This window comes from Larimichthys crocea, unplaced genomic scaffold, assembly GCF_000972845.2.
Source record: "Larimichthys crocea isolate SSNF unplaced genomic scaffold, L_crocea_2.0 scaffold131, whole genome shotgun sequence".
NCBI classification, from domain to species: Eukaryota; Metazoa; Chordata; class Actinopteri; family Sciaenidae; genus Larimichthys; species Larimichthys crocea.
The window spans coordinates 15,438-42,025 of record NW_020851796.1 but is presented as its reverse complement, the minus strand read 5'-3'; the positions used below and the strand labels follow the sequence as shown (position 1 = coordinate 42,025).

Here is a 26,588-nt window from a genome sequence, read left to right as displayed (position 1 = left end):
TACTTTAGGCTAAGTTCTCTATAGGCCTATTACAGTATATCCGTGACATGAAGTTAGCATGCTGTCATAATGACTTCGAGATTAACATGAAATGGCAACTATTTGTCTTATAATGCGCTACAAATACTGAATTTATGTTGATATGATAATTACCAAAAACTTTAGACTGCACTAACAACGCCATTGTCTGCCAGAAAGGTAGGCTAATTTGTTGGCACGAGTTAACAACCTAACGTTAGTTAGTGGCATGGTCCACAAACCAAAACGATGGGGAGTTTATCCTAAAAACGTGAAGTTTAGGATTCTTTTTGGACTCACTGTGTCGAGATATTTTGCTGGTCTCAGCTGGAAGATTGCTGCCTCGACGCTTTAGAAATCGCCTAATATCCATTTCACCATAACTTCACACACGTACGTAATCAGTAACATGCAAGGTGCTCTGTCTTGTGGATAGAAGCACTGTAGTTGGTAGCGAAGCTAATGTAAACGTGTGGATGAAATCTCGCAGTCTGCTGGCTCCCGCAAGAGGGCGAATTACTACGCGTATAGGCTACGCAGTGATAAAACCCACAAGAACTCATGCTTGCAGGATCTACTAGTTGTAGGCAATTGAAAAATAACGGGAAAGCGTTATTAATATCTGTAGTTTATAAAACAAGAGACATGCGTGCGTAAACTGTATGTAGAGGTGGATAAACTATGATTGAACGTGCGCAAACTGTATTTAGAGGTGCGTAAACTATATTTAGAGGTTCGTAAACGCTATTTCCAAAAATCTGGAGGTGGGTAAACGGCGTTTACGTGCGTTTACCCACCACTACATCCCTGCTCACTACATTTTACAAGTAGCTTGCCCAACACTGCTGAGATGGTTCGGACATGTCCAGAGGAGAGAGAGTGAATATATTGGTAGAAGGATGCTGAGTTTTGAACTGCCAGACATGAGGCCTAGAGGAAGACCAAAGATGAGGTTTATGGATGCAGTGAAAGAGGACATGAAGGTAGTTGGTGTGAGAGGAGAGGATGCAGAAGACAGGGTTACATGGGACTCACACCGAACGCGGAACGGAAGCGGAACGGTACTTTGCCCGGCGTCAACTCACACCGGACGCAGATCAGCCGCGGAACGGAAGCGGAGCGAGCCAGCCGTATTCACGCGAGATCACGAGATCACGCGAGAATCCTGGACATACCCGAGACCCCGCGATAAACTGTGTATAAAGAAAACAACAAACAGCTGACTTTCCCCGACGTGGAGGAGATTATAAAAAGCATCTGTTGTGTCATAAAGGATTGTGTGTTGTTCCACTTCAACAATTAGTCTCTCGTTGAGACCCTTTGATCGATCTTTGATCACCTGGTGCCACCGGTCATGACGTCACGTTGATGTGAAGTTGTAAAAAGCTACATGAACTGCGTATTGTGTTTTATTTTGAAGGGGGGCGGAAGTTTATTATGTTGATTCTGTGTCTGATTTCCTGTCTGGTGCGCAGTGCTCTGTTGAAATTTACGAGGTTTAGCCGCGGCTCGCGGAAAAAATAGAAATCCTGCGGAAAGCTCGCGCCGTGGCGCGGAGAGCCGCTTCTGATCCGCGCCCGGTGTGAGTTGGCCTTTAGTTGGCCTTTAGATGGAGGCAACTGATTCGCGGTGGCGACCCCTGAAGGGAAAAGCCGGAAGGAGAAGAAGAGTATGCGTCAATTTCCAAGAAAAAGTGCGTCAGTGTTTCTATTGGCAGCCCGAGGTGTACTCTGACCTGCTTAGATGCGCTTAATGTGTGTATGTGTACGTGTGTGTGTGCAACAACACATCTGAATTTGAATCGGAGTGAATCCTCACAGGGCGGACGTGTAATGTGACCATAAATAATTGTTCCCGTCAAAGTGGTGCGCTATGCGCTATTGCGTGACAACGTGGCGGTTAGCAGCCAATAAGAATTTATCAGAAAGCATTGTAGCGTTGTCTCTCCTACTACTACAACCTTTTATTGGTTAGAATACCCATTAGGGCGTTGGTGATTGGTTAGCTGAACAACAAGGCCCACCTCTCTGACATTGTTATTTAAAGGTACAGAGTGCCAACGCGGACTTCTCTCGTGTTCACATACTACAAAGGGAGGTGTCGCGAGAAACCGCCGAGAAACTGGTGAGTTCTTTATTTCAAAATAAAGTATTAGAATAACACTGGCGTATAACGTTTGTTCAAGCTTTAGAGACTCAACTGTTATCCCCGTATGAAGCTTAGGTAAAGAAACGTATAGAAACATGGAGGAAACGGTCTGAAAGTATGTTTAATAATGGGATTGATTTAGACTGCTGGGCTCGGCTGAAATAACACTTATATGCTCACTCGCACTGTAACAGTATCTCTGTGAATTGATGACAAGCGTCCTATAACAGTAAAGTAGTCTTGGGGTTCATAGTGATTGACTGTGTACTGTGATTGTATCTTTTCTATCTCCCCCGCAGAGAGTCACTGTCTCACTCAAACAAATGTGTGCACCTGTGCTGAGATGGTGCAAATATTTGTATTACATGTCCAACATCTTTCCATTTATCTCATGCTGTTCTTTCATAGAACTAAGACTAAGTCTTAGTAATAGTCAGTGTCAAATTATTCCAGGGAGCATACACGAGGGGTTAAAGAAAGAAAGAAAGAAAGAAAGAAAGAAAGAAAGAAAGAAAGAAGAAAGAAAGAAAGAAAGAAAGAAAGAAAGAAAGAAAGAAAGACAACGTTCTACAACGTGCAGCAGTATGGATAGGTGCAAAATTATGACATAAGAATAATATACAAAAAATGATTTGTGCCAAGTTGAATTGAACAGGGTGTGCTGTACTTGAACAAGTTGAAGTCGTATAAAGTTTCAAATATCTTGGTAAAGTTCTGATTGCCATTTGAGTAAATGAAAATACCAAACATGTTTAAACTTATATTACTAAATGCACAAACCATTTAATCTCTTCAGAAGACTATTGGACAAGCTGAATGTACAGTCAGAAGGAGAGAAGGAGACATTTCTTTCTGTATTACCTCACTTTGAGACCTCTGGGGGGCGCTGCAGTCTTTTACGTTAAAGTTCTAATCCCTTCTGCTTTGCTCACCATGCTCACCTCTGCAATTTGTTTCCAGCTAATGCCCCAACAGTCAGTCATGATGCTGCTGAAGTCACTGGCATCCTTCTACATCCTGGCTGCTGTTGCCTTTGCTGTTCCCGCTCAGGAGAAGCGCATCCATCACAATGCTGATCTGAGTGATCACATCCACAATGATGCTCACGGCTTTCAGTATGACCATGAGGCCTTCCTGGGCAAAGAGGAGGCCAAGACCTTTGACCAGCTGACCCCTGAGGAGAGCAAAGACAAATTGGCGTAGGTGTCACTGACCCTGGGCATACTCTTTATAAACTATACACAGTTGCCCCAATCTGCCTTAGCAACAGTTATAAAAAAAAAAATGCTGCTTCTAAAACTTGTAGTTGTGTACTTATTTGTTTGTATTAATTCATCAGTTTTTTATTTGATTTGATTTTGGACTACATATGTTATTACTATGTGTAGAATTTGAGGGTCTCTTCCCAAAAGGATTGAGGAAACGGTTTCATTTCAGTAAGCCTTATCAGTAACCCTAACCCCATCTCTCCCCACAGAAAGATTGTGGACCGCATTGACACTGACAAGGATGGCTACGTCACTCATACAGAGCTGCACCATTGGATCAAACACCGGCAGAGGAGGTACATTGAGGAGAATGTAAACAAACATTGGAATGATTATGACAAGAACCAAGACGGCAAGATAGCCTGGGAGGAGTACAAAAACACCACCTACGGCTACTATCTGGGTAATTTCTTTCACTAGTTCTTCATTTATTTCTTCGTTCACAGTTTTATTTTATTTACTACCTCCTTCTATGTGACATTAGACACTGATTTTAGTGCTGCTGTGTCAGCCATCAAAACAAATGAATTGACTTGGAGGTTTCCTTTTGGCATCTCCTCCTGACATTTTTAAAACTACACTCATTATTGAACAGACAACACTGAGTTCAGATTATTTGGTCATTCATGCTTATCCCAAGGTCAAGAATGAACATTCAGGCTCAACTGGAAAAAGTTATTAAAACAAAATCACCAAAATCAATTTATTTGTTGTCTGGATCTTTAGTATGATCTTCACTAGCATGCTCGCTTGTCATGGACTTAATAATAATAAAGTGAACACAAAACCCTCAAACCCTTTTTAGGAATAGATGTGTATCTCTTTCAACAGATGGCTGTCTGGAAATATATCAGGAACTGTCTATAATGAACACTAGAATGAATGTAGTGCTGAATATTAAAGCTTTATTTTCAGATGAGGAGTTTGATGATGTTGAAGACAAGGCCACCTATAAGTCCATGCTCACAAGGGATGAAAGACGCTTCAAGACAGCTGACAGAGATGGTGATGGTATTGCCACACGTGAGGAGTTCACTGCCTTCCTTCACCCTGAGGAGTTTGATTACATGAGAGATTTGGTTGTGCAGGTAGAATCTACTTTCTTACCACCAGGAATTTAAGATATTAGTATTAGATATTAGACAAGTATTTTAGCTACGCAGTTCTGCAATGCCATTGCTCAATCCATCAATTTGGTCCTGACATCAGCCCCTGTTATACTTAGCCTTTACTAATGATTAATAAATGTTAGCATGCTGATACTAAATTAAGATGGTAAATATCATACCTGCTAAGGTACGTTGTGCTTATACTACTACCTGCAGGTATGTTAGCATTGCCATTGTGTCAATGTCCTGTTCGCTTTAAAATACTTCCAACCTCCAACAACAAGTAACTGTCTACCTGTGGTGTACAGGCTGCTCAAATCAGAGGTAGCCACCATAGCTGCATTGCACCATGCTGCCAATGAAAATATAGTAACACCAGTGCTAGGCTACAGAAACCATTACTGTCTGAGAGCACCTTTTAGTCTGGTTTCCATCTTGGCAGAGAGTGTCCCACAGGGCAAATGGTAGAAAAAAATATTCACGTAGAATCCATGTAAACAGACTGGAAAATCATGCACACAGATTACGAAATCTGCATTTATTCTGTGAACTGTTAAATGCAGCTTAATTCATGATAGAGTTTACACATATCTTTCTGTTGGTTCTGCCGCAGACACAGGTAGAAAATCAGATCACAGCTTCAGTTGTTGAACAGTCATAACATAGCTGCATAAAAGTACAAAGCATCTGTCACCACATAATATATCATGTGGTTAATGAACTGTAAATGTGTATTTATACTGCTTGTACTTATGTACTGCTTGCTGTGTTCTGGTGGACATGTTTAAATGCATTTTTTCATTTTTTTAAAAATTCATTTTGTTGCTTAGGAAACTTTGGAAGACATTGATAAGAACAGGGATGGCAAGATCGACATAGATGAATACATTGGTATGTGACTCAAATTTTATCTTTTAACACTCTTAATCTGGAGGTGATGTGTGCTAAATGTGTGTGTACTGCTGCTCCACAGGTGACATGTATACACCGGAGAACGGGGAGAGTGAGCCTGACTGGGTTAAGACAGAGAGGAAACATTTTTCTGAGTTCAGAGATGCCAACAAGGTAAAAGGTGCTCAGCTATTCAGAATCAGAATGTTTTATCAATTACTTTCTCAACAACATAGATTTCAGTTTCAGTCCCAGGTTAGAGTGAGAACTTGGGCATGGGGAGACACACATAGCTAACATCTGTGTGGTGATTAATGAACTGGGCATTTAAAAGCTAAAAAGCGGATATTTCCTGCAGGAGTTTGTAGAGACTAAACTAGAGCTACAAGACAGTGTACAAAGGATTTGTATTCATCAGGTGGAAACAAACAACTCAAGTTCACCATATCAATTTAAAAGGTGGTGCCAATATTGTGTTCACAACTGGTTTTTGCTGCCCCCAAGCGGCCAAAAAAAGAAGAAAAAAAATCAGTTTATGCATTTTTAAACCATAGTCCAGCATAGCATTTTTGAAGCATAAACCAAGATATCTTGTAATCAAAAGTCTTCTATTAGAACCCACCAGGTAGATTCCACCATAATACAGAGAAATCTCTTAAATTTTGTGGAACTGACATGTAGAAAAGACTAGAAAGGCGCTAAGTACAGTCCATTTACCTTTTACCATGTAGAGGTGTCCATGTTTTTGCATGTGAACTCTAGAAAAACTCCAGGTGAAGCTCATTGTTGAAGAAGCAGCTGGTGACACTGTGTCTCACAGAGAAAGCAATCTCAACAGCAAACAGGCAAAAGTCATGATTGGGGTTTACTTTCCTGTAATCATTGACTGCTGGTTCTTCCTCAGCTTTCAGCTGGATCTATTATTGTGTCTCTGTTCTTACAGTCCCTCAGTAATACAGTTGTGTGTTATGCAGGACGGCTACCTAGATACTGGTGAGGTATCCCACTGGATTCTGCCAGGAGAGGTTGACCATGCTGACAATGAAGCCAAACACTTGATCCATGAGACGGACACTGACAAGGTAGACCTGCCACTGCTCAAACCCTCTGCTATACACGTGTGTAGCAACCAATGAAGTAATAACGTCCAATAATGTAATACCTGCCAAGAATGTAAAAATTTTGGCTGGTTTAAATGTAATAAAGCCAATAATGTAATAGCATGCCAGTAATATAATGTTTTTGAGCCAATAAGGTAATAATATTTTGCTAATAATGTAATAAGTTATTACATTATTGGCTGCTACACATGTGCTATCTTTAACCAGTCCCACCAGGATTTCGCGGGCCTTTTTTGAGATAGTTGCGGCCTAAAATGCCTGATGTTGCATGAGGTTTTCAAAAAAATTGTGGTAAAAGTTGCGGTGCTTTTTAAAATTTTTTGCGGGAGGAAGTGAAAGTTGCAATAAGTTGCGATTTGACAGTTGCGCCAGGGGCAAGTATTGTCTATCTTTTACTTTGTGCCATAAAGGTCCACTGTTGTCTTAAAACACATGAGTTAGCCACATTATGCACATTGCTGCACAGCAGTATAATAATGTAGTACTAACAGACAGGCACTAACTTGGCAGTCCATCCCTTTTGGTTTGCTTTTAATTGGTGTAATTGTGGGATAACTGTGGGATAATTGTGGGATATCTCATTATTAATTATTAACAAGCTTCTCTCTGTGTGCCAACCCCCCCCCCCCCCCCCTTCACACACGGCTTTCAATCATAAACCAATAAACCAATGTTGGATGGAATCTGGTGACCAAACTGGAGGACGGGAAAATAACCAAGAAGGAGATTCTGGCCAACTGGAACATGTTTGTGGGCAGCCAGGCAACCAATTATGGTGAAGATTTAACAAAGAGACACGATGAACTTTGATGAGCTGTTAGAAGCTTGTTTGGGAGTATATTTCAGTACTATGGAGAATTCAGTTACGGTGGTGTTTTGGGATACAGAATGGGACTCAGTAAAGTCAGTGAAGTAAGGTTCTGACTATCATGGACCCTGCACATGCAGATACACACCCACATAGCCACATCCACACAGAAGGGCTAATCCATTCAAATTAAGCATGCACTCACATACTGTGTATGCAAATAATGCAGATAATACTGATAATGCTACACACACAGCATTCTCTCTTTGTTTCATTACACATGTTTTTGATTTTGAACAGAGATGTATGTCCTCACGGATAAAGATATTGATGTTGGCTTCCAAAATATCAAAGTTACAATGTGTGGTAATGTCCAATATGCACTGGCATCCAGCTGAAACAATGCTCTTTGTCTATGAGGTAAGAGGTACTAATGTACACATGGGTATGCAGTTGTTCTTATATAATAAAAAACAGCCAACATCAGGAGTTTTTATCTGAGAAACACATGGTTACATATGTCAGAAGGCATGTAAACATTTGTGAACATTTGCTGTCAAAATATGTGCACAATTTGCAGACTAAAGGCTGAGTTTGTGACTGAAGGGCTGTGTTACTGACTTTTTGGAGTTTGAATATTAAATAAAATCTTGTTTTTTCTACAAGTTTTCTTTTTGCACTAATCACTTGTACATTGCTGTAATATATTGTAATTAATTGTAATTCAGATAAATATTATCAATACAACAGTGAACCTCTGTACTTGTTTAGGTGGTGTATTGCTGGTTTCTTTTAGATTTCTGTTACAACTTCCTGCCTACAATAAGACGTTATATGTAGTTTGAAGGTGTTGGGCTCAAGTTATATTTGTGACCTAACAGAATTAGGTAGTTTTACAGTTAGTTAGTTAGTTAGTTTTACACATATAAAAGTTAAAAACATCACCTTGATTATTTTGTATTTGCTATAAAATGATACTGAAACCCACGTACAGAGTCAGGCCTTGCTGGAGTGGCCCAAGGTACGATTCCAATCTGTGGTCCTTTGCTGCATGTCATCCCCCCTTTCTTCTCACCTTCCTGTCAGTCTTAGCTGTCAATGAAGGTAAGATCAAAAAGCCTCAAAATAATCTTAAAAAAATAAGTGCCTAAGTTTATTTGTTACAGTCTATAGTTTAAAATGTTTTTCATGTTTTTGCTTTGTAAAAGTCCTCTTTACAAATAGAGGTTTTAATAGAGGAAGTAATGTACATGGAGAACAAAACCCTTCACAATGGTTCAAACTGATTTTTATAATTAATTGAAAGGGAAGAAAGATACAAAGATCCAGTCAAATCAGAACTTCATTTAACTCTACATTTCAGTAGCGCCAATAATTTTCACAATAAAGCCTCTAACAAGCTAGAATTTACAGCATGTTGCTTAAGCAAAGCTGTTCGTAGAACTTCAGAAAAGAAATAGAAGGTTAGTCTTGGAGCAATTGGAGCACTGAATATTAGCTGAAAATAGAATGGACTAACAAATCACAGTTTGTTGACCTGTTCACCCTAACCACTGACTGACTGACTGCAGAGGGCCCCAAAAATGAAAATGGGTTGGCAAAATATTAAAAGCATGCTCTGTTCGGGTTCAGTAAGCACTGGAAAACAAAGATTATGATTAAAAACATATTGTGACAGAATGGAACTGACTTCCTGGCTCTGGCTACAGTAAATCAACATCTATGCCCTACAGATACACTTTCACAACCTGGATGAGTAGTTAGAAATAATTAATGTATGTTATAACATCAATAAAAAATATATAATGTTCATATAATAGGACAGGCCTAATAAGAGGAGAAAGCAGAAATGGAGAGGATGAAGTTGAGTTAGTAACATGTATTCATGGGACATGAATGTGTACACTGGAGAGAGAGAAAGAGAGAAAAGTAACAAATGTGTGGACTAGTTTTCTACAACTATTTACGGCAGATTTTTGCATGCAGAATGTTACATAGGTGAAAAAAGGTTATCCTTGAAATTTGTTTCATGTGGATGTTAAAGGGTATACCCTGATCAAAGATAACTCCAAGATTCTTTAGAAAGAGAGTTTCTGAGGTGTTTGTTTTCAAGAACTTCAGTTTTTCTCATTTTAACATCAGAAAATTGCAGGTCATCCAAGTTTTTATGTTCTTAAGGCATACATTAAGGTCAGCTAACTGATTGGTTTCATCAGACTTGATCAATAAATACAACTGGGTATCATCTGCATAACAATGAAAGTTAATGGAGTGATAATAATGTTGCCTAATATGAATAATATATAAGCTGAATAGAATTAGTCCAAATACAGAACCTTGTGGAACTCCATGACTAACTTTGACTAACTTTTGGTTTTGTTTGAGTTTAACATCAGAAAAGTGCAGGTCATCCAAGCTTTTATGTTATATGTATCAATTTGGAGTGCTTATTTGTACAAACTTGGAATGACTTTAATATAACTGGTAAACAGACTGTACTTATATAGCACCTTTCTAGTCTACCGACCACTCAAAACACTTTTACACTACATATCTACACTACATATATTCACCCATTTACACACATTCATACACTGATGGCATCAGCTGCCATGCAAGGTGCCAACTGCTTTAGGAGCAATTTGGGGTTCTGTTTCGCCGCCGACTTTGAATGGAAGCTTCACATAATTAGTTTTAACCTCATCACTTGGGAAGAAATAACAGAGGTCATTCAAAAGCAACAATGGTATAAATGTAACTTTGAATGATTGATTGAAAAATGTCTGGCAATGTCCTTGTTATGTAATTGCAAACTTATTATGCATTCTTAATTAAACAATATGAAATATTAACAGTATGAGTAATACAATTGTTAAAGAACATGTAAACAGTGTAAAAATAATATATTTCATTTGCCTTATTAGTAACACTACATCTGTGACTGATAGATCCTACACCATGAGTACATGCCCAATTAACAAAAATCTGCCCACATTCCTCTTTTGCCTTATTTGCAGCCACAGTACTGTTTTTTTTCTCTAAGACTTTTTCTTCATAACTCTCCCGTAATATGTCATGTTCCTCTTGATTTAACTAAACTGTATGCATTTTGTGGAGATAAAGAGTCAAATGTCATGCCACATATCCCCTTTTATGAGAATGCGCACCAAGCCTGATGAAGAAAATCTGTGTTAACAAAGAAAGTTGATTGTGATAGGTTTAGCTGAGCCAGCTAATACAAAAAAAAGCCTGACTATGCAGAACTTTGCTTTCTAGTAGCTTTGTCTATAACCGCCAATTTCTCCTTTTTCACACATTTTTTTTGGTGAATTTACTGGCACGCTGTGGCTCGGATGTAGAGTCCACCAATCAGAAGATCAGCGGTTCAATCCCATCCAGTCTGCATGTCGAAGTGTCCTTGGGCAAGATTCTGAACCCCAAATTGCTCCCGAAGGTTGTGCCATCGGTGTGTGAATGTGCAGTGCATGGCAGCCGATCAGTGTTTGAATGGGTGAATGAGATATGTACTGTAAAGCGCTTTGAGTGGTCGGAAGACTAGAAAGGGGCTTTTTAAGTTAAGTCCATTTACCATGTTCAGGAATGTTATCCAGTTAGGGTTTAATTAAAGGTCCAGTGTGCCAGATTTAAGGGGCTCTGTTTACAGAATATGGCAGAAATGAAAATTAGAGCCCAGGATGGACAAACTAAACACTGGCTCTAGATGGGGTCTGTTCCACCCTATGTAGTCACCATAGTGTCTCCTTCATGGTCAGAAGTAGATGGTAAAACAAGGGCGTTTGTGGCAACCAATAATGTAACATCCAATATTGTAATACCTGCCAATAACAAAATAATTTTGGCAGTTTTAAATGTAATAAAGCGAATAACGTGATAACATACCAATAAGGTAATAAAGTTTTTGAGCTTATAATTTAATAACTTATTACTTATTACTATTATTGGCTGGTTATTATGTTATTGGCGTAGCATTAAAAAAATCCTTTGAAAATGTAATAACTGCAGCCGATAATGTAAATTTTCTGTGGAGAGACCCTGTAGAAATGTGACTGTACTTCAAACATGTTGAAAGGTAAACAATTCTCTGATTTACTAGTTTGTACTTTACTACGGAAGTATGGGAGTTTTTATTTTTTATTTGTAACCTGTGTACATTTTCTAAAGTACTGGGTCTAGTGATGTAGTTCCAAGTATTTTAATTTTGGAGCAGAATAAAAGTGTTCCTCTGTGGTCAGATTTTTAATTTTTAGTTATTTTGCTGCACTAATCTATTTTGCTTGTCACCCTGATATGTACAAAAAAGCCAGATGTACTGTATATTATATGTATATTTATTTTCATGTCCCTTCCTGTCCTCCTGTCAGGACGGCCGTCTGACTCTATCTGAGCTGCTTGACAAGATGGACTACATCAAGACCAGCACCATTACCGACTATGGAGGCATGACAGTGGATGGCCACGATGAGCTATGAAAAATTTTACCAGAGCACAGGAGGAATTATGTTTTTATTATGTACAAATATTTCTACCTTGGAACAAATTTAGGGACATCCTCTTAAGCAGAACTGGCCAACAAAAGAGCTTATATTCAAATTAGGCAATATAAACCTGATAAAAAGTCATTGGAATTGGTGTGGACACAGTTTTATCTCTGAAGCTACATATAATAAAAACAGCCAGCAACTGGTTTCCACTAGTGACTATAAATGCTCTGGATGTGATCTCTAACATCTGTGCTTTACTGTAATATCACTGCTGAATGCAGCCAAAAATGCAGAATGAGTCACAGAAATGCATACAAGACACGCAGTAACAAGCAGACAGTAAAATGGAAAACTACCTGCTTACATGTTAAAGTTTGGACCGAGTCATCACATACAGCAGAAAACCAAACCGGGTCACATTTATCTTGTCTAGATATAAAATTTGGAAAGGCTTTAATATCACCTAGACCAGGTCCTGTTAATTTAATCTTCATTCACATGTTGCATGATCAATCATTTGATCCTTCTCTTATGTAGACCATTAAGATAATGTTTATGCAAAATCTTTATTAGTGAATAGTAAAGAAAAGTCAAAGCTGTATTTTTTCCAACAACTAGCTCTGCTGAAAGAATGAACAGAATAATTATGTCTGATCACAGTCAGTGAAACATAATTTTTTTTAAAGAATTGTATTTCACATGAATGAAAAAAAAATCGAGTTCAACAAAAAAATGCAATGTAACATGAAAATATGCCATCAAACAACAAAGAGCATCAAATTATGTGAAAGTTATCGACACACTGGGAGGAATCTGTTAATGTGAAACTGCAGTGCAGTCCTACATCTTCTCACACCTGCATCACTGGACGAGCCTCTTTGGCATGGAGGTCAACCCCGGAGGCAGCGTAGCCAGTTCCACCCTGTTAGAACATATAACAAACCATCAGCACCACAACAGCACTATGACACTATGTAAGAATACAGTTTGGAGAAGTTTGTGAGACTAAATTAATTAGTAGTGTTCCTACATAAGTATATAGCACACAGCAGTAAACAGCAGTGGATTACAGCTTGCAATCAGCCAGGAAGCCATGACCAATGTGTCTGCCATCAGGCAATGTCTTTTTTGACTCACAGCACACTATCTGCATGCTGCTGACACTAACCTCAGCAGCATGGCTGCCACATTTTGTCAACACCGGAAGCAATGGAAGTGGTAGCAGAAACCAATAACACCTTAAGGCCTTATTTAGACCCAATCAGACATTGCAGTGATTAGACACAGGACTGTGCAGAGGTGTGGGTGTGTTTAATTGTGATGGATGTAACTTGCTATGAAACAATCAGAATCAAATCAAATCAGATTTCATTGTATAGCCCAAAGTCACAAAACACATTTTGCCTTGGAGGGCGTTACAATCTGCACATGGAGTGACACCCTCTGTCCTTAGACCCTCGGCTCGAGTGAGGAAAAACTTGCCCACAAAAAACCCTTAACGGGAAAAAGGTGGAAGAAACCTCAGGAAGAACCACAGAGGAGGGATCCCTCTCCCAGGACGGACAGATGTGCAATAGATGTCACGTGTACAGAACAAATCAACACAAACATACTGTACAATTACAATGACTGACAAAATGACAATGAATTACAATGACTGACAAAATGACAATGAATCACAATGAATGATAAAATGATTACAGTAGCAGTGGAACCTGTGATAGAGATAGAGACACAGATGCACAGCAGCAGCAAATCATAAACTAACTATAAACTGTAATGGAAAAATGGTAGCAATAATGACAGTGGTAATATGTGCAGTGGATGTTATGCAGGACCACAGCAGCAACGAACAAAAAAGAAAAGAACAATTTCTCTGATTGATCTGCTTTTTTGGTACCACAGGTGTGAGGCCACTGCATGCCCTGCAGCCCCCACCGGTGCAGCCTAAATGCAATATACATTCAAATTAATGGAAAAGCCTGCATTTTTACAGCAATGCCTGATTCAGTCTGAATCTTCCCTATGTCAGCCTCCTCACCCCAGAAATGATTAAATCCAATGTACAACAAACTATTTTTCCAATTTATGAAAACATTCAATATCATAGATAATTCCTGATTCTTATGAGAACTGATTTCCACCATAAAAAGTAAACACATACCCTCTGCAGGGGTATGATGTCCTTCTCTGACAGTTTGTCTCCAGTCACAGGATCAATCATGTCCTTCTTGATCAATTTCTCTACACACTCCTGAGTTACCACATTACCCCTGAATATAGGACAGAGTGTAGTTAGTTAGGGTCCTCACAGTTAACACATAACATCTTAATATCTGAGTGAAGGTATACATGTTGGCACTCACGAGGTTCGCAGAACAGCGCAGGGAACACTATTGCCAAGGACGTCTCTGGTTACTGCACATACATACCTGTCCTGAAGAAAGAAAGAAGGAAGGATTATACCAAGAGGGTAGAGAAAGTACGTCTGTTCATAACTCGCACATCATCTGTAGTGCTGTAAAAAAGTCAAACAAATTTTAATATCAATCAAAGATAACCCGAGTGAATACAAAATGATGATTACATTGATTTAAGGAAAACAGCTCCAAACCTACCTACCTGGAGTCCCAAAGCCTTAGAAATGGCTTTGTAACCTTTCCAGACTGATAGATGTCAATGACTTTGTTTTTCATCTGTTCTTGAATTTCTTTACATCGTGGCATGATGGGCTACTTTTTGAGATCAGCTTCTATTTAAGTGATTTCTATATTTAACAGGTCTGGCAGTAATCTGGATAGTGAAATTGAAGAAAAAAAAAAAGCTTTTCAAAAAATTTGGTTAATCACAGTAAATTCATGATTCATGAACAAGGGGCACAATTACTTTTTCACATAGGACCAGGTAGATGTGAAATCATCATTTAAAAACTGCATTTTTCATTTACTCAGGTTATCTTTGTCTGATATTAAATTTTGTTTAATGATAACGACACTTCAACTGGACTTGGGGTTAGGGTTGATATAGCTGCCCTAAGAGGATGACAGAGGAAAAAGAGAGCAACTGAGCATGAAGCTGCTGGATAAATGTAAATATTACTGTTTTTTAGTCATTGACATAAGTAAGTAATAATATATATTAATTAAAATTAGTGCTGTCAAAATTAACGCGTTAATTTTGTCGATTAATTTTAAAGAATTAACGCGTTAAAAAAAATTAACGCAATTAACGCGGTTTTGTTTACTTCCGGTGGCGGCCGCCATTTTGGATGTGGCAAAGTAGAGCTTTGTTTCCCAGATATATTAGTGTGTGTGTGAATGCGTGTATAAGAGGCATTAACTTAAAGCCCTCACGGAGGACTGCCAGACTGGGCGGTCGCCCCACTTGCCCATAGCTAAACCGGCCCTGCTTGTATTGTTTACGGCAGATCTGCACATCCAATATGGCGACACGTTAACGTATCGCAGCAACGGACCAAACCTGCTCAGTGAGGCGTCTGTGTATATTGGTTCTATGATCTATCCTAACTAAAGGAGAGTCTGTGCATATATGTCTATGATCTATCCTAACTAAAGGAGGAGTCTGTGCATATATGTCTATGATCTATCCTAATAAAGGAGAGTCTATGTATATATGTCTATGATCTATCCTAACTAAAGGAGAGTCTATGTATATTTGTCTATGATCTATCCTAACTAAAGGAGAGTCTGTGGTGTAAAGATGCATAAGGACTTTTAGGGGGAACATTTCATTTTAAAAAGTTGCCCGATGGCTCGTTGGACAAAAACAAGGCAATTTGCACAGTTTGCAAAGACGAATTTAAATTCCACAGAAGTAACACGACTTTAACATATCACCTCAAAGCAAAACACCCAGTCTACACTACAGGAGTGTGGCACTCCTCAGTATATTTCCTCTGTTTGCACTGTGCATATGTGCACCTTAAGCCAATAACATGAATGAATTTCATATACTTTATCTGAGTTTATTCTACATTAATTTGATCATTTTACATAAATAAATATTCATTATAAGCTTCAGTCTCAGAAAAATGCATTTAATTTATTGATACATTTATTGATAGATTAATCGCGATTAATTACAGAATTTTTTGCGATTAATTAGTTAATTTTTTTTAATCGATTGACAGCCCTAATTATAATATATATTCTTGTATTTGCTTGATATAAGAAAAGCTGCTGTCTTGCTAGCTTTTGATCATAAGTAGGGCTGTGCAATTAATTGAATTTTGATCAAAATTTCGATTTTGTTGTCAAACAATCTCAAAAATCATATAATCGAGTTTAAACGATTTATTTTCCACTTTTCATTACACAATCTCCGAGAGACGCGCATGCGCAATACATTCCATTTCACGCGGCCCAGCTGACTGACAGGATAGCCCATACTCCCTCACGCAGCTGAAGAGTGAGGAGGTGTGTCGTTTGGTGTTCAAAAACAGTGAGTGAGAGTGAAAGCGAATGAGAAGAATCCGACGAGAAGCAGCAGCACATAATGTGCAAGATTTGCTACAAGGTAATAGCTGCTCCTCTTGGTAACACTACAAATTTATTCAACCATCTCAAACAAAAGCACAAAGTCACTCACGACGAATTAATAAAGAAACAAAAAGACAAAGCCAGTGCCACAACCAGCAAGACGTCAACGCAAACTCAGTCATCGATCACAGACACGTTGTTTAATGCGACTCCTTATCCGACAAGTTCGGAGAGGCACAAGACATTAGGCTACGTTTACACATAGCTGGGTATGTGAGAAATGAATATTTTCCTCCCTCCGTTTTCCAAAATAACATTGTGCACATAGCATCGTTTTTAAAAAAGTTTTCGTTTACATCAACCTGCATCGCAACCACGCCATCGAGCGCCATTATAACTACGCCAAGCCTATGGGCGGCTTGCTTCTATGATCATCATCATAGTGAAAGGTAAACATTGGTCGCACTTTTGGCGCATCTGCTGCCTAAAACTCGATTCGTTTTCAGAGGCGAATTCACCATTTGCGTGTAAAAGATCGGTACGAACGAAGGGAAATGTCTCTCTGTACGTGTAAACGGGGCCTAACAGCTGCCATTGGATATTTCTTAGCTAAAGATATGCAACCCATTAATACAGTCGAGGGTGAGGGTTTCAAGAAGATGCTTATTGCTTATTGATGCTTAAGCTTATTATTATATTTATTTTGTTCTATAAATAGAGAATTTGCAGAGCAGCTGGATCCATAGTTTATTTTGAATACATTTGTTTTTCTATGCCTTATTTAATGTTCCATAAAGTATATTTATTTTATTGATTTAATGCTTTATACATTGCAAAACAGCTGTTAAGTACATATTTGTAGCCAAAATTTATTTTCAATTTGAATATTTTGCATTAAAAAAAAAATCAATAACAAAGTGTTTTTTGAGAGAGAGAGAAATGATGAATAAATGCATTGTGAAACTGAAAATTAATCAGTTGAATAATTGTTGACTTGACAATATTGACCAAAATAATCGTGATATTGATTTTTTCCATAATCGAGCAGCCCTAATCATAAGTAATGTAATCATGACAAACACGTGTAGAGCTGTCCATATTTACCACAGTGGTGTTGCACTCTCAAACATGGGGTGCCAAATTGCAAATGTCAGTTGGGGGTTGCACAGTTAGTGCAGAAGGTCTTGCTAAATCTACATAGCAGTAATATTTGGTTCTGTCAGTTGTGTTGTTAATGTGTATCGATGATTTTTTTTAAAACAAAGATGCTTACAACTATCAAGCCTGAATGTTTGTGGTGATGTCAGTGATTGTTGCTGACCACTTTGTTTGTAAGGTGCTAATGGAAACTGACCTGTCGGGTGAGCAGGGCCACTCGGTCCAGGCTTGGATCCAGTGGGGTGAAGCAAACTGTGATCAGCTCATTCATTTTAATAGGTCGTCCTGACATGGGACATGACACAACCTTACTCTGAAGGATACAAAAGAAGGAGAAAAGGGGGGATTAAAAAAGTGATATCTGCAGTCTAGCAGCAGAAAGCTGTGACTGCCAAAGAGACTTTGGATCCTGGCTCAGTCTGCCTTTAAAATAGTGTCAACATCAGAGATACACAAACTAAACAGAAAGAGAATACTGTGACATGTTAACAGTTTAAGCAATCAGGTAAACCTTGCAACAATTCAACAATCAAGTCTAAAGCCCCATAAAGAGGCTGCTGTTTTCTCTGCTACAAACTTGATGAAATGAAATAAAAATGTTTGATTTTGAGATTGCATCGTTTTGGCCAGTGCTGGATTCTCACTTTTCTTATTTTGGCCTACAGCTTAATGCAACTAAGGGGGGGATCTAGGATTTGTGAGATTTTTTCCTGGTAATCTAAATAGTAAGAGTAGAAATATGTTGAACCTTAGCCTTTTTGATTCAAGCCACTGGAATCATGTTAGGTGTGTTCCAACGCCACTGTCAGAGCTGAAAACACCGGTTTTAGCCATGCCTTTCAGTAGTATGGTTTGCTGGTCTTAATTCTTTTCTTACTTCATTTATTGGTTTGAACTAACATGTCTTAGGGGGTGAGGGGGAAGCACAGAGAGGAACAGAAATATACTCAAACTGTTCAGCGGCCCAGCTCTGTCCTGGACTGCCCTTTATAGACTCCAGATGAAGTGTTAGCAAGGCTGATATCCATCATGAACTCCTCTCACCTCCTGCATCAGACTGTGGAGGCCTTAAACAGCTCCTTCAACAACAGACTGCTACTCCCACCATGTAAGGAGATCTACCACAGGTCCTTTATTCCAACGGCTGGCACATTCTTCAGCACCAGCATGACTTCATGACTTCCTTCAGCATGACTTTTGTCTATACATTTCTGCTGAAGTGAATTCCCCCTGGTGTAGGATCATTAAAGTCTATCTCATCTTATCATGAGGCTGGAGGGATTGTTTGTTTGGTCGTGGTACTTTTTTTTTTTTTTTTAAGTACATTAAGTATTATAATTTTTTGAAGATTGCACATTTGCATGGCTTTAAAGTCAGTGGTTGAATTTTCTCCTGTAATAATCCACTGTTGACTCATACCGATAGGCCTGGTTTAGACCAATCCTGGTGCTGCAGCAGAAATGAACTGAGCTACAGTGTTTAACCGTGTTGGTGTGGACCGTAAGGTATGTTGAAAAAGAAAATTCAACAATCTGCGACAGAAGTTGAGCCAGATTCTGCTTTTGGAGAAACACATCCTGAAACCAACTGTAGCCCATTTTCAGACATGAGCCCAACATAAGACTAACCTGACGAATCAACAATCTGCATGAAAGGAGAAGCCACTTACTGGTTTCTTCAGCAGGGTGGGCTTGGCCTCTGGTGTCAGAGAAGGAATCCAGAAACTGGGCAGGCTTTGGGTGGAAGGGCCAGCTGAGACAGAGGAGGACTCTGCTGAGCTGTTGTTTGTCCTGCCTTTTTCACTTTCTTTGTTCTGTCCTGAAGTGGAAAAAAGTGGATCAGCAAACACCAACCTGTCAATCACGAGCTGCGTCTCTTCATCTCAAACTTAAGCTCTATTTATCTGAGTGATATAGCAACATTGTACCTCTAAGAGGTAATGCTTCTACAGCAGGGGTGTCAAACTCATTTTGGTCCAGGGGCCGCATACAACTATATATGAGCTCAAGGGGGCCGGAGCACAAAAATCACTGCATAAATTTGAAAATAGAAAAAAATATATAGATAAAAAAATGTGCTAAAAACAAGTGCAATACAAAATCTTTTTTACTTAAAGACTGTTTCTTCAATAAAATAAAAAGTAACAACCTGAGGCTTTAAAAGTAAGTGCAATTTCAAGTTGTGCAGTAACACATCACAATAGTTCACAAAACGTGCAAAAAAGCTCAAACAATGTTTGTCATATCTCACAGCAGAGCAAGCAGATGACATGGAAGGCATGAGCTTGGATTATTTTAACAATATAGCTCCAGTCTCCCCAAAATAATAAAAAAGTATATTTTTCCAAAACACCTGTTGTAGTATGACCATGAGAAGACTGTTGATGTGTGGAGTAATTTTGGAGTCATAATAATGCATAACAGTGAAGTTATTGATTAATATTTGCAATAAAAAAAAACATCAAAATTAAGCTAAACCTGTTTTCTCCAAAACAGCTGTTGTAGTATGACCACAAGGAGACTGTTGATGTGCGGAGTGATTTTGGAGTCATAATAATGTATAGCTAACAGTGAGGTTATTGATTGTTATTCACAATAGAAATTCACCAAAATTATGAAAAAGTGTATTTTTCCAAAACCGCTGTTGTAGTATGACCACAGGGAGACTGTTGATGTGTGGAGTGATTTTGGAGTCATAATACTGTATAACAGTGGAGTTATTGATTTTTGTTTGCAGCGTCTCTCTTGGAACTGAAATTTGCAGACGCTCCCTGCGCACTCGTCGGGCCGCTGGCTGCTCGTAGAGATCAATGTTATGCGTCCACGGCTTGTTCTTTTACAAAACAGGTTTTTGGTTCTTGTAGCTTGTAGTATATGCTATTACGATGTGAAAGAGGCATCATTTGTGTTTGAACAACGTTTTGCCTCTTACTTATTGATCACAGAAGTCGAATCTGTGAATATCTTTCCAACTTTACCGAACTTGCCGACTTTCTCAGTGGCGTTTAAGATTGTATTCCTTCAGCACAGCCACTTGCTGCATGCACACCAAACACATAGGTTTCCCATTCATCTCCGTGACAAAATACGAATTAGTCCATTTTTCCTGGAAGGCCCGACACTCAGTGTCCACCTTTCTCTTTTTCTTTTTTGACAGTGACATTTTTCCAACGAGGGTGTCAAGATTGGACAAAAAGTGTCCGCTACCTGCTCTCAAAGAACCAAGCCTTCATGAGCGCCCGCTCTAGTGAGCCGCGGCTACACATGCAGTGTTAAGCTAACCGGCGCGCACAGAAGCGCTGCACCGCGTCATGATATTATAAAAAAATGTAATAAAATTATATTTTATTAAAAATGGGCCGCATCTTTGACACCCCTGCTCTACAGGGTTCAAACAAACTTTAATAAATACTCCAGGAACAGTTTTTTTTTGACAAAGTACTCCAGAGTAATTATAAGATTTTTGAGTGTTGATGAGGAAAATTGATCTCTCGCTCTCTTTCTCAGTCTCACAGACTGCAAGTAAGACAAGACTACATGAAATAAACTACGCCAGGACATGAACTCCACCTGGATAGGACACAGTTTCACAGATATTTTGTCTGTTATTTTAGTCTTTTTTCTGTGGAGTTTCAAATTAATGTGAAAACTAATGACTTAAATGCCAATGTGCCAACATTCATTCTTTATGTAAACTGATTTTTAAGATTAGCTAGCTCAGTGTACACAGTCTCAGTTCAGTTAGACAGAGTGCATGTAGTGATATAATGAAGACACGTACCAGACATAAATGGGTTGATGGGTTTGGATACAATGCTGTTTTCCCTGGTTTTAAACCTCTCCACACGCTCTCTTTCCTCTGACTTGGACTCAAGTTGGCTGTTGCTCTTCTGCGTTTGCTTCTGCTTCTCATACGCCTAAAGAGTTGGAGGACAACACAGAGTAATCCCAATTTTTCAAATAGATTGTTTCTTTGAATTCTTCTATTTTCAACAGAAAGAATTCACAAAAATGAAATGAAGGAAAAAAAAAAACAGATATATATATTATTATATATGGGCTGTCAATCGATTTAAAAAAATTAACTAATTAATAGCAAAAAATTCTGTAATTAATCGCGATTAATTTATCAATAAATGTATCAATAAATTAACTGCTTTTTTTCTGAGACTGAAGCTTATAATTAATATGTATTTATGTAAAATGATCAAATTAATGTAGAAAAACACAGAGAAGGTATATTTAAATTAATTCATTTTATTGGCTTAAGGTGCACATATGCACAGTGCAAATAGAAAAAAGCCGAATGAGGAAATATACTGACGAGTGCCACACTCCTTTTGTAGACTGGCGAGGTCCCGTGGAGGTCATTTCAGCAAGGTGTTTTGCTTTGAGGATATGTTAAAGTCGTGTTACTTCTGTGGAATTTAAATTCGGCTTTGCAAACTGTGAAAATTGCCTTGTTTTTGTCCAACAATTTTCCAAGTCTGGCAACTTTTTAAAATGAAATGTTCCCCCTTTTTAACGTGATAATTGTTTCAAATTAATCGACAAAATTAACGCGTTAATTTTGACAGCACTAATACATCATATATATATATATATATATACACACATATATATACACACATATATACATATATAATACACACACACACACACACACCCACACACACATATATACACCACACATATACATATTATATATATATATATATATATATATATATATTTATATATATATATATATATATATGTTATATTATATTATTATAATATATCTATATAGATATATATATGTATATATATATATATATATAGTATGTATATGTATATATATATAATGTTATAGTATATATACATATATATATATATGTATATAATACATAATATATATATATATTATATCTTATATATATATATCTATATATATATATATACTACTCTATATCTCTATATATAATATACATATAAAAACACAAAAACAATATGAACAGTAACATAATTTATGTTCTATCAAAATACCACTTTTACACATTACTTCACACATACACACACACACAATGTGTGAAACTAGGATTTGATCAGCCAGGCTGTTTGCTTCACTTTAGTGCTGCAACGACTACTCAAGTAATTTGAGTACAAAAAATCCTCTAATAATTTTTTTTGCCTTAAATATTAGTTTAATTATTATTTTTTGTTTAAAGTAGTCACTTGTGTTCACCACGGGGATCGTGTTCTACATGGACTGTAAACAATGATGCACACAACTCAGATGTCCAAAGTTTGGGAACAATTGTTCAGTTTTAACAGGCCTGTCGTTTCTGTCACACATTATGCAATAGTATTGTTGTCTAAAAATGCAAAAAAAATTAAAGAAAAATCTGATTACTCGATTAATTGCCGAAATATTTAGTAGAATACATGACTTCAAAAAGAATTGATAGCTGCAGCCAGTTTCTGTCACATGTATTTCCTCACTCGAACCGAGGGTCTAAGGACAGAGGGTGTCACTCCCTGTACAGATTGTAAAGCCCTTTGAGGCAAATGTACTTTGTGACTTTGGGCTATACAAATAAAATTGATTGATTGATTGTATTAGCGCAGGCTTACCTTCATTTTTTTGGCAATTTCTGTCTTCTGGTGCAGAATGTATTCAAGAATGGCCTGCTTTTCATACAAGTACCCATCTGGACTGTGGACAGCAACAGAACATGGAATGTTTATATATGGGGCCACATGTTAAGGTTATACTTCATGTTTGGGTGTGTGTGTGTGTGTGTGTGTGTGTGTTTGTGTGTGTGTTGGAGATAGAAACATACGTCACTACAGGATCCTGACAGGGCTGCAGGGATAGGCAGCAGCAGTCATAGTCTTTGATTGCATCTTTGCCCAGTCGAATACTCTGCGTTCCATAACCAGAGGCCGCTGCGAAGGATAGAATCCATCATTAAATATAAACACAAAGGCTAACAACAGGGGTGGCTAGAATACACTGAAACATGTCAATGTCTCAGTTACTTGTCATGTGACCTTGACCATCGATTACAGCTTGACGAGACGTCTCATGCTGTTCACAAGTGGACTTATTCCAACCTGCTGATGACACTCTGTGACACTCAGTGCTCAGTGCTAACTTCCCTCTGAGTACTGTTATGGAATTTTCTGTCCTTAGTAGTTGAGGCCACGTGTAAGCCTTGTGGTCCTCGGCAGTATTAATTGTTTGTCTTTGACTAGGTGCCACCATATCTCAACACTGTGGTGGCCAGGGTCGAAGAGACCTGTTGCTGCCTTCCTAGTCATAATAGATAGCTTGTTGTTGCCGTTCCAATCTGCGTAAGCGGACATCTGTGTCCCCAGACTAGAATATGTTGACAATAACACCTCCAAGAGTAAAGACATTCTCTCTGACTAATTCTGGGGCGTATAGTATTTGGGGTGTGATCTTTGGGTTTAAAGTATATCCACCATCACGAGTTCGTCAGAATGCGAGACCGACTCAAGCACTTCAGGTGTACTTTGAGAGTGTCTCTAGTTCTCCTTGGCCAAGCGTCAATAAATAATACAGCATAAGACATCAGAGGCTCCTGAACACTTTCTTCCCTCCTGACCTCACCATTGACCTTTGACTTCAGCAATTTCTCCGCAACAATTGGCGTCACGAACAGGATTTCAACAGAACAAAGACGTGGTAAGTGCAAAGTTTTATTACTATGCCTTACCATGTCTGCGTTTTGCCGATCATTAAAAAACTATGTGCTTATTTAATCTGCCTGGAATATAAAAAAATCTAAGACCCACCAGGGGGGTCAGGAGCTCAGTGTCTTGGGGACAATGTCCTGGCTGAAACCTGAAACCTGGCGTTGTTTGGAACGTATGGTCATACAAAACATCCCAGTTAGATGTTCAATTCGGCATATTGATTAAAGTGAGAAAATCAGAAAGCTGACAATGGTGTACAAAAAGACTTTAAAAATAAAATGGAGCTTGTAACAAACACTTGATTACAGAGCAGTGTTACAGTGTGTGGATCTGCAAGGGGGGCAGGTTGGTTTTATGACCCACTGCATTGCCACTACGGTGCTGTTTGTTTCGGGGCAGTTTCGGGCTGCACTCGCACAGAGAGGACCCACCTGAGTTTAAACTTTAGAAAAGACCTTTTCGGGGGAGTTTAAATACTCCCTCGTTTGAATCAAGATCGGGGATCTACTCTGTGTTCCTTTGGGAACGTTTTGATTTTAAATGTGTATACACTGGGAGAGAAAAAGATAAAGTACATTTTTCATCCTTTCACCTCAGCTCACCACTGCTGTAGTTAGAAAGGTGTGGAGATTGACCTTTGATGCTGCTGTATTGTGGTTTGAAATCTGTTTGTCTGTAGTGTAATCTCCTGCTGCGCAAGCGAAAACTGGGTATGATCTGTCCAAAGCAGTAGACAAAACCTGAAAAATATGCAAACTGACTCAGCCAAAAGCTAAATCAAAGACCAAAACATCTTTCTGTAGAAGATCAAAGAACTATGTGAAGTTAAATGGTCAACCTGTCATTGAAAGCAGTGTGCTAAAACAAACACACACACACACATCTGACCAGGCATCACAGTTTAAGGCGATGTTTTCTGTTGGAATTGTCAGTAGACTGAAGGATGGGATTTCGTGTCTCCGTTCACTTCCTTTTTGTGTGAATGGATTGAATGGCATTGGCAGTTTATGAGGGATATTGAGAAAGAAAAGCTGCAAATGGCTGAGATAAATGTTAACCCTAATGGTGAAATCCATCCTGTCCGCCAGATGCATCCAATATAAGTATGCAAGTGTGGTTGACTGGTCTGTAAAAAGATGTAGTGGTGGTGTGAGAGTGGGTGACAAAAGCTGCAAGTTTGAATCCAGTGACTTAAAAAGGTTAAACTGATCTAAGTGTCAATGCATTGTACTAGAAGTGAGTACTGAGTTGCTAAACTAGGAGCTTTAGAAATGGCTAAGATAAAGAGCGACATGTTGATAATTTGGAATATTGGCAAAAAAGCTTATAATGTATGGCTGGGCAAAGCGCCAAGCTAAGCTTCCCGCTCTCGTGATTTGTTGACATATTTTAGCGAGGTCGGGATAACCTGCCGAAAAAAAGAAAAAAAAGAAACAATGGAAAAGCGCTCTTCGTCTTTCTGCCAACTTTAAATACAAGGCAATCTTGCAATGCAATGATACTGTAGATGAACAACCAAGACATCACAAAACTAAGGTAGAGGATGAACTTTTCCTACAGCTACAGTAGTGAATTAGAAGGACAGTCAGATTATGCACAGACAGGAGAAGCAAGACACGCAGAGCAGTCTAATGAGTCAGATTTAGAAGGAGAAGAGCCAGCCAGGACCAGAGAGGAGGAGCCTTTCACAGACCTTAGTGACGAGGAAGTGCAGATTGTAAAGCCAAAACAAAACAACATCTCTGCTCTCCCTCTTCAAGGATTATATGTTAAAGTTAGCTCTGTTCAACTTCATTTAAAAAAGTACCCTTTTACTTAACTTGTCATAGGATTATTTCTACTGCAAAGAAAAAGTGTTTCAAGTGTTTGAAGTTAAGTATTGTAACAATCATCGCATACTATTTTGTTGGTGTAGTACAATCTTCTTTAAACTTGATTAACACATGTTTCAACTTGATGACATATGTTTCACACACTTTAAATCAACTCAGAATCAACTTCAACTCCACTCATGGTGCTCATTATGAATCGATAATTGTTGCAGTTTGTACTCAAATAATAATAGAAATAACTGTATATGTCAAGCTATAAAAAATCAAACTGGCTCTACTTAACAGCACACTTTGTTTACGCTACTCCATAATGCCTAAATCTGATGTTAACACTCGATTAGGCGAAACAGAAACACAGAGGCCATAGGAAAACAACTTTGCCCTGCCTCTGAAGTGTCCACAGACATCTTCAATAAATGCTTGTAAAAATAAATGATGAACAACATGGCCGTTTAAAAAACCATGGATATTCTGAGTTCATGGAAGAATATAAGAAAAACACTTAATCCAGTTCACTTGCAGAAACTGAGTGG

The 26,588-nt window shown here is 38.4% G+C and overlaps 2 protein-coding genes across 4 annotated transcripts in view; one reads left to right on the top strand and one right to left on the bottom strand.

Annotated features, from left to right (window-relative positions):
- The first annotated feature begins 1,612 nt into the window (after window positions 1-1,612).
- rcn3 (reticulocalbin 3, EF-hand calcium binding domain) lies at window positions 1,613-12,086 on the top strand. 3 transcript variants are annotated; one of them, XM_019267754.2, is made up of 10 exons: window positions 1,613-1,711; window positions 2,065-2,142; window positions 3,127-3,365; window positions 3,644-3,837; window positions 4,350-4,522; window positions 5,374-5,434; window positions 5,517-5,608; window positions 6,409-6,516; window positions 8,358-8,467; window positions 11,746-11,833. In XM_019267754.2, the coding sequence occupies exons 1-9, from the start codon at window positions 1,628-1,630 to the stop codon at window positions 8,463-8,465; spliced, it is 1,137 nt and encodes a 378-aa protein (XP_019123299.1). In that variant the 5' UTR covers window positions 1,613-1,627; the 3' UTR covers window positions 8,466-8,467; window positions 11,746-11,833. The 3 variants fall into 3 exon arrangements, with proteins under 3 accessions (XP_019123299.1, XP_019123298.1, XP_010754282.2); XM_019267753.2 differs by lacking the exon at window positions 8,358-8,467 and having other exon boundaries at window positions 11,746-12,086; XM_010755980.3 differs by lacking the exons at window positions 8,358-8,467; window positions 11,746-11,833 and adding an exon at window positions 7,258-8,028.
- nosip (nitric oxide synthase interacting protein) overlaps window positions 11,873-26,588 on the bottom strand; it is a 22,128-nt gene continuing 7,412 nt past the window's right edge. The window contains exons 3-10 of the mRNA XM_019267755.2: window positions 23,344-23,449; window positions 23,135-23,216; window positions 21,303-21,438; window positions 19,192-19,340; window positions 17,719-17,835; window positions 14,232-14,302; window positions 14,030-14,138; window positions 11,873-12,787 (exon numbers count right to left, since the gene is read on the bottom strand). Coding sequence (XP_019123300.1) covers window positions 12,716-12,787; window positions 14,030-14,138; window positions 14,232-14,302; window positions 17,719-17,835; window positions 19,192-19,340; window positions 21,303-21,438; window positions 23,135-23,216; window positions 23,344-23,449 — 842 coding nt within the window. The 3' untranslated portion in view covers window positions 11,873-12,715. The remainder of the gene's footprint in view (window positions 12,788-14,029; window positions 14,139-14,231; window positions 14,303-17,718; window positions 17,836-19,191; window positions 19,341-21,302; window positions 21,439-23,134; window positions 23,217-23,343; window positions 23,450-26,588) is intronic.

Bases quoted from the DNA above. Each gene is read 5' to 3' on its own strand.
- rcn3 (XM_019267753.2), top strand. From the start codon at position 1,628: ATGGAGGCAACTGATTCGCGGTGGCGACCCCTGAAGGGAAAAGCCGGA. The intron at 3,366-3,643 runs GTAGGTGTCACT...CTCTCCCCACAG, and splicing joins GAGAGCAAAGACAAATTGGC to AAAGATTGTGGACCGCATTG. The intron at 4,523-5,373 runs GTAGAATCTACT...TTTGTTGCTTAG, and splicing joins TGAGAGATTTGGTTGTGCAG to GAAACTTTGGAAGACATTGA.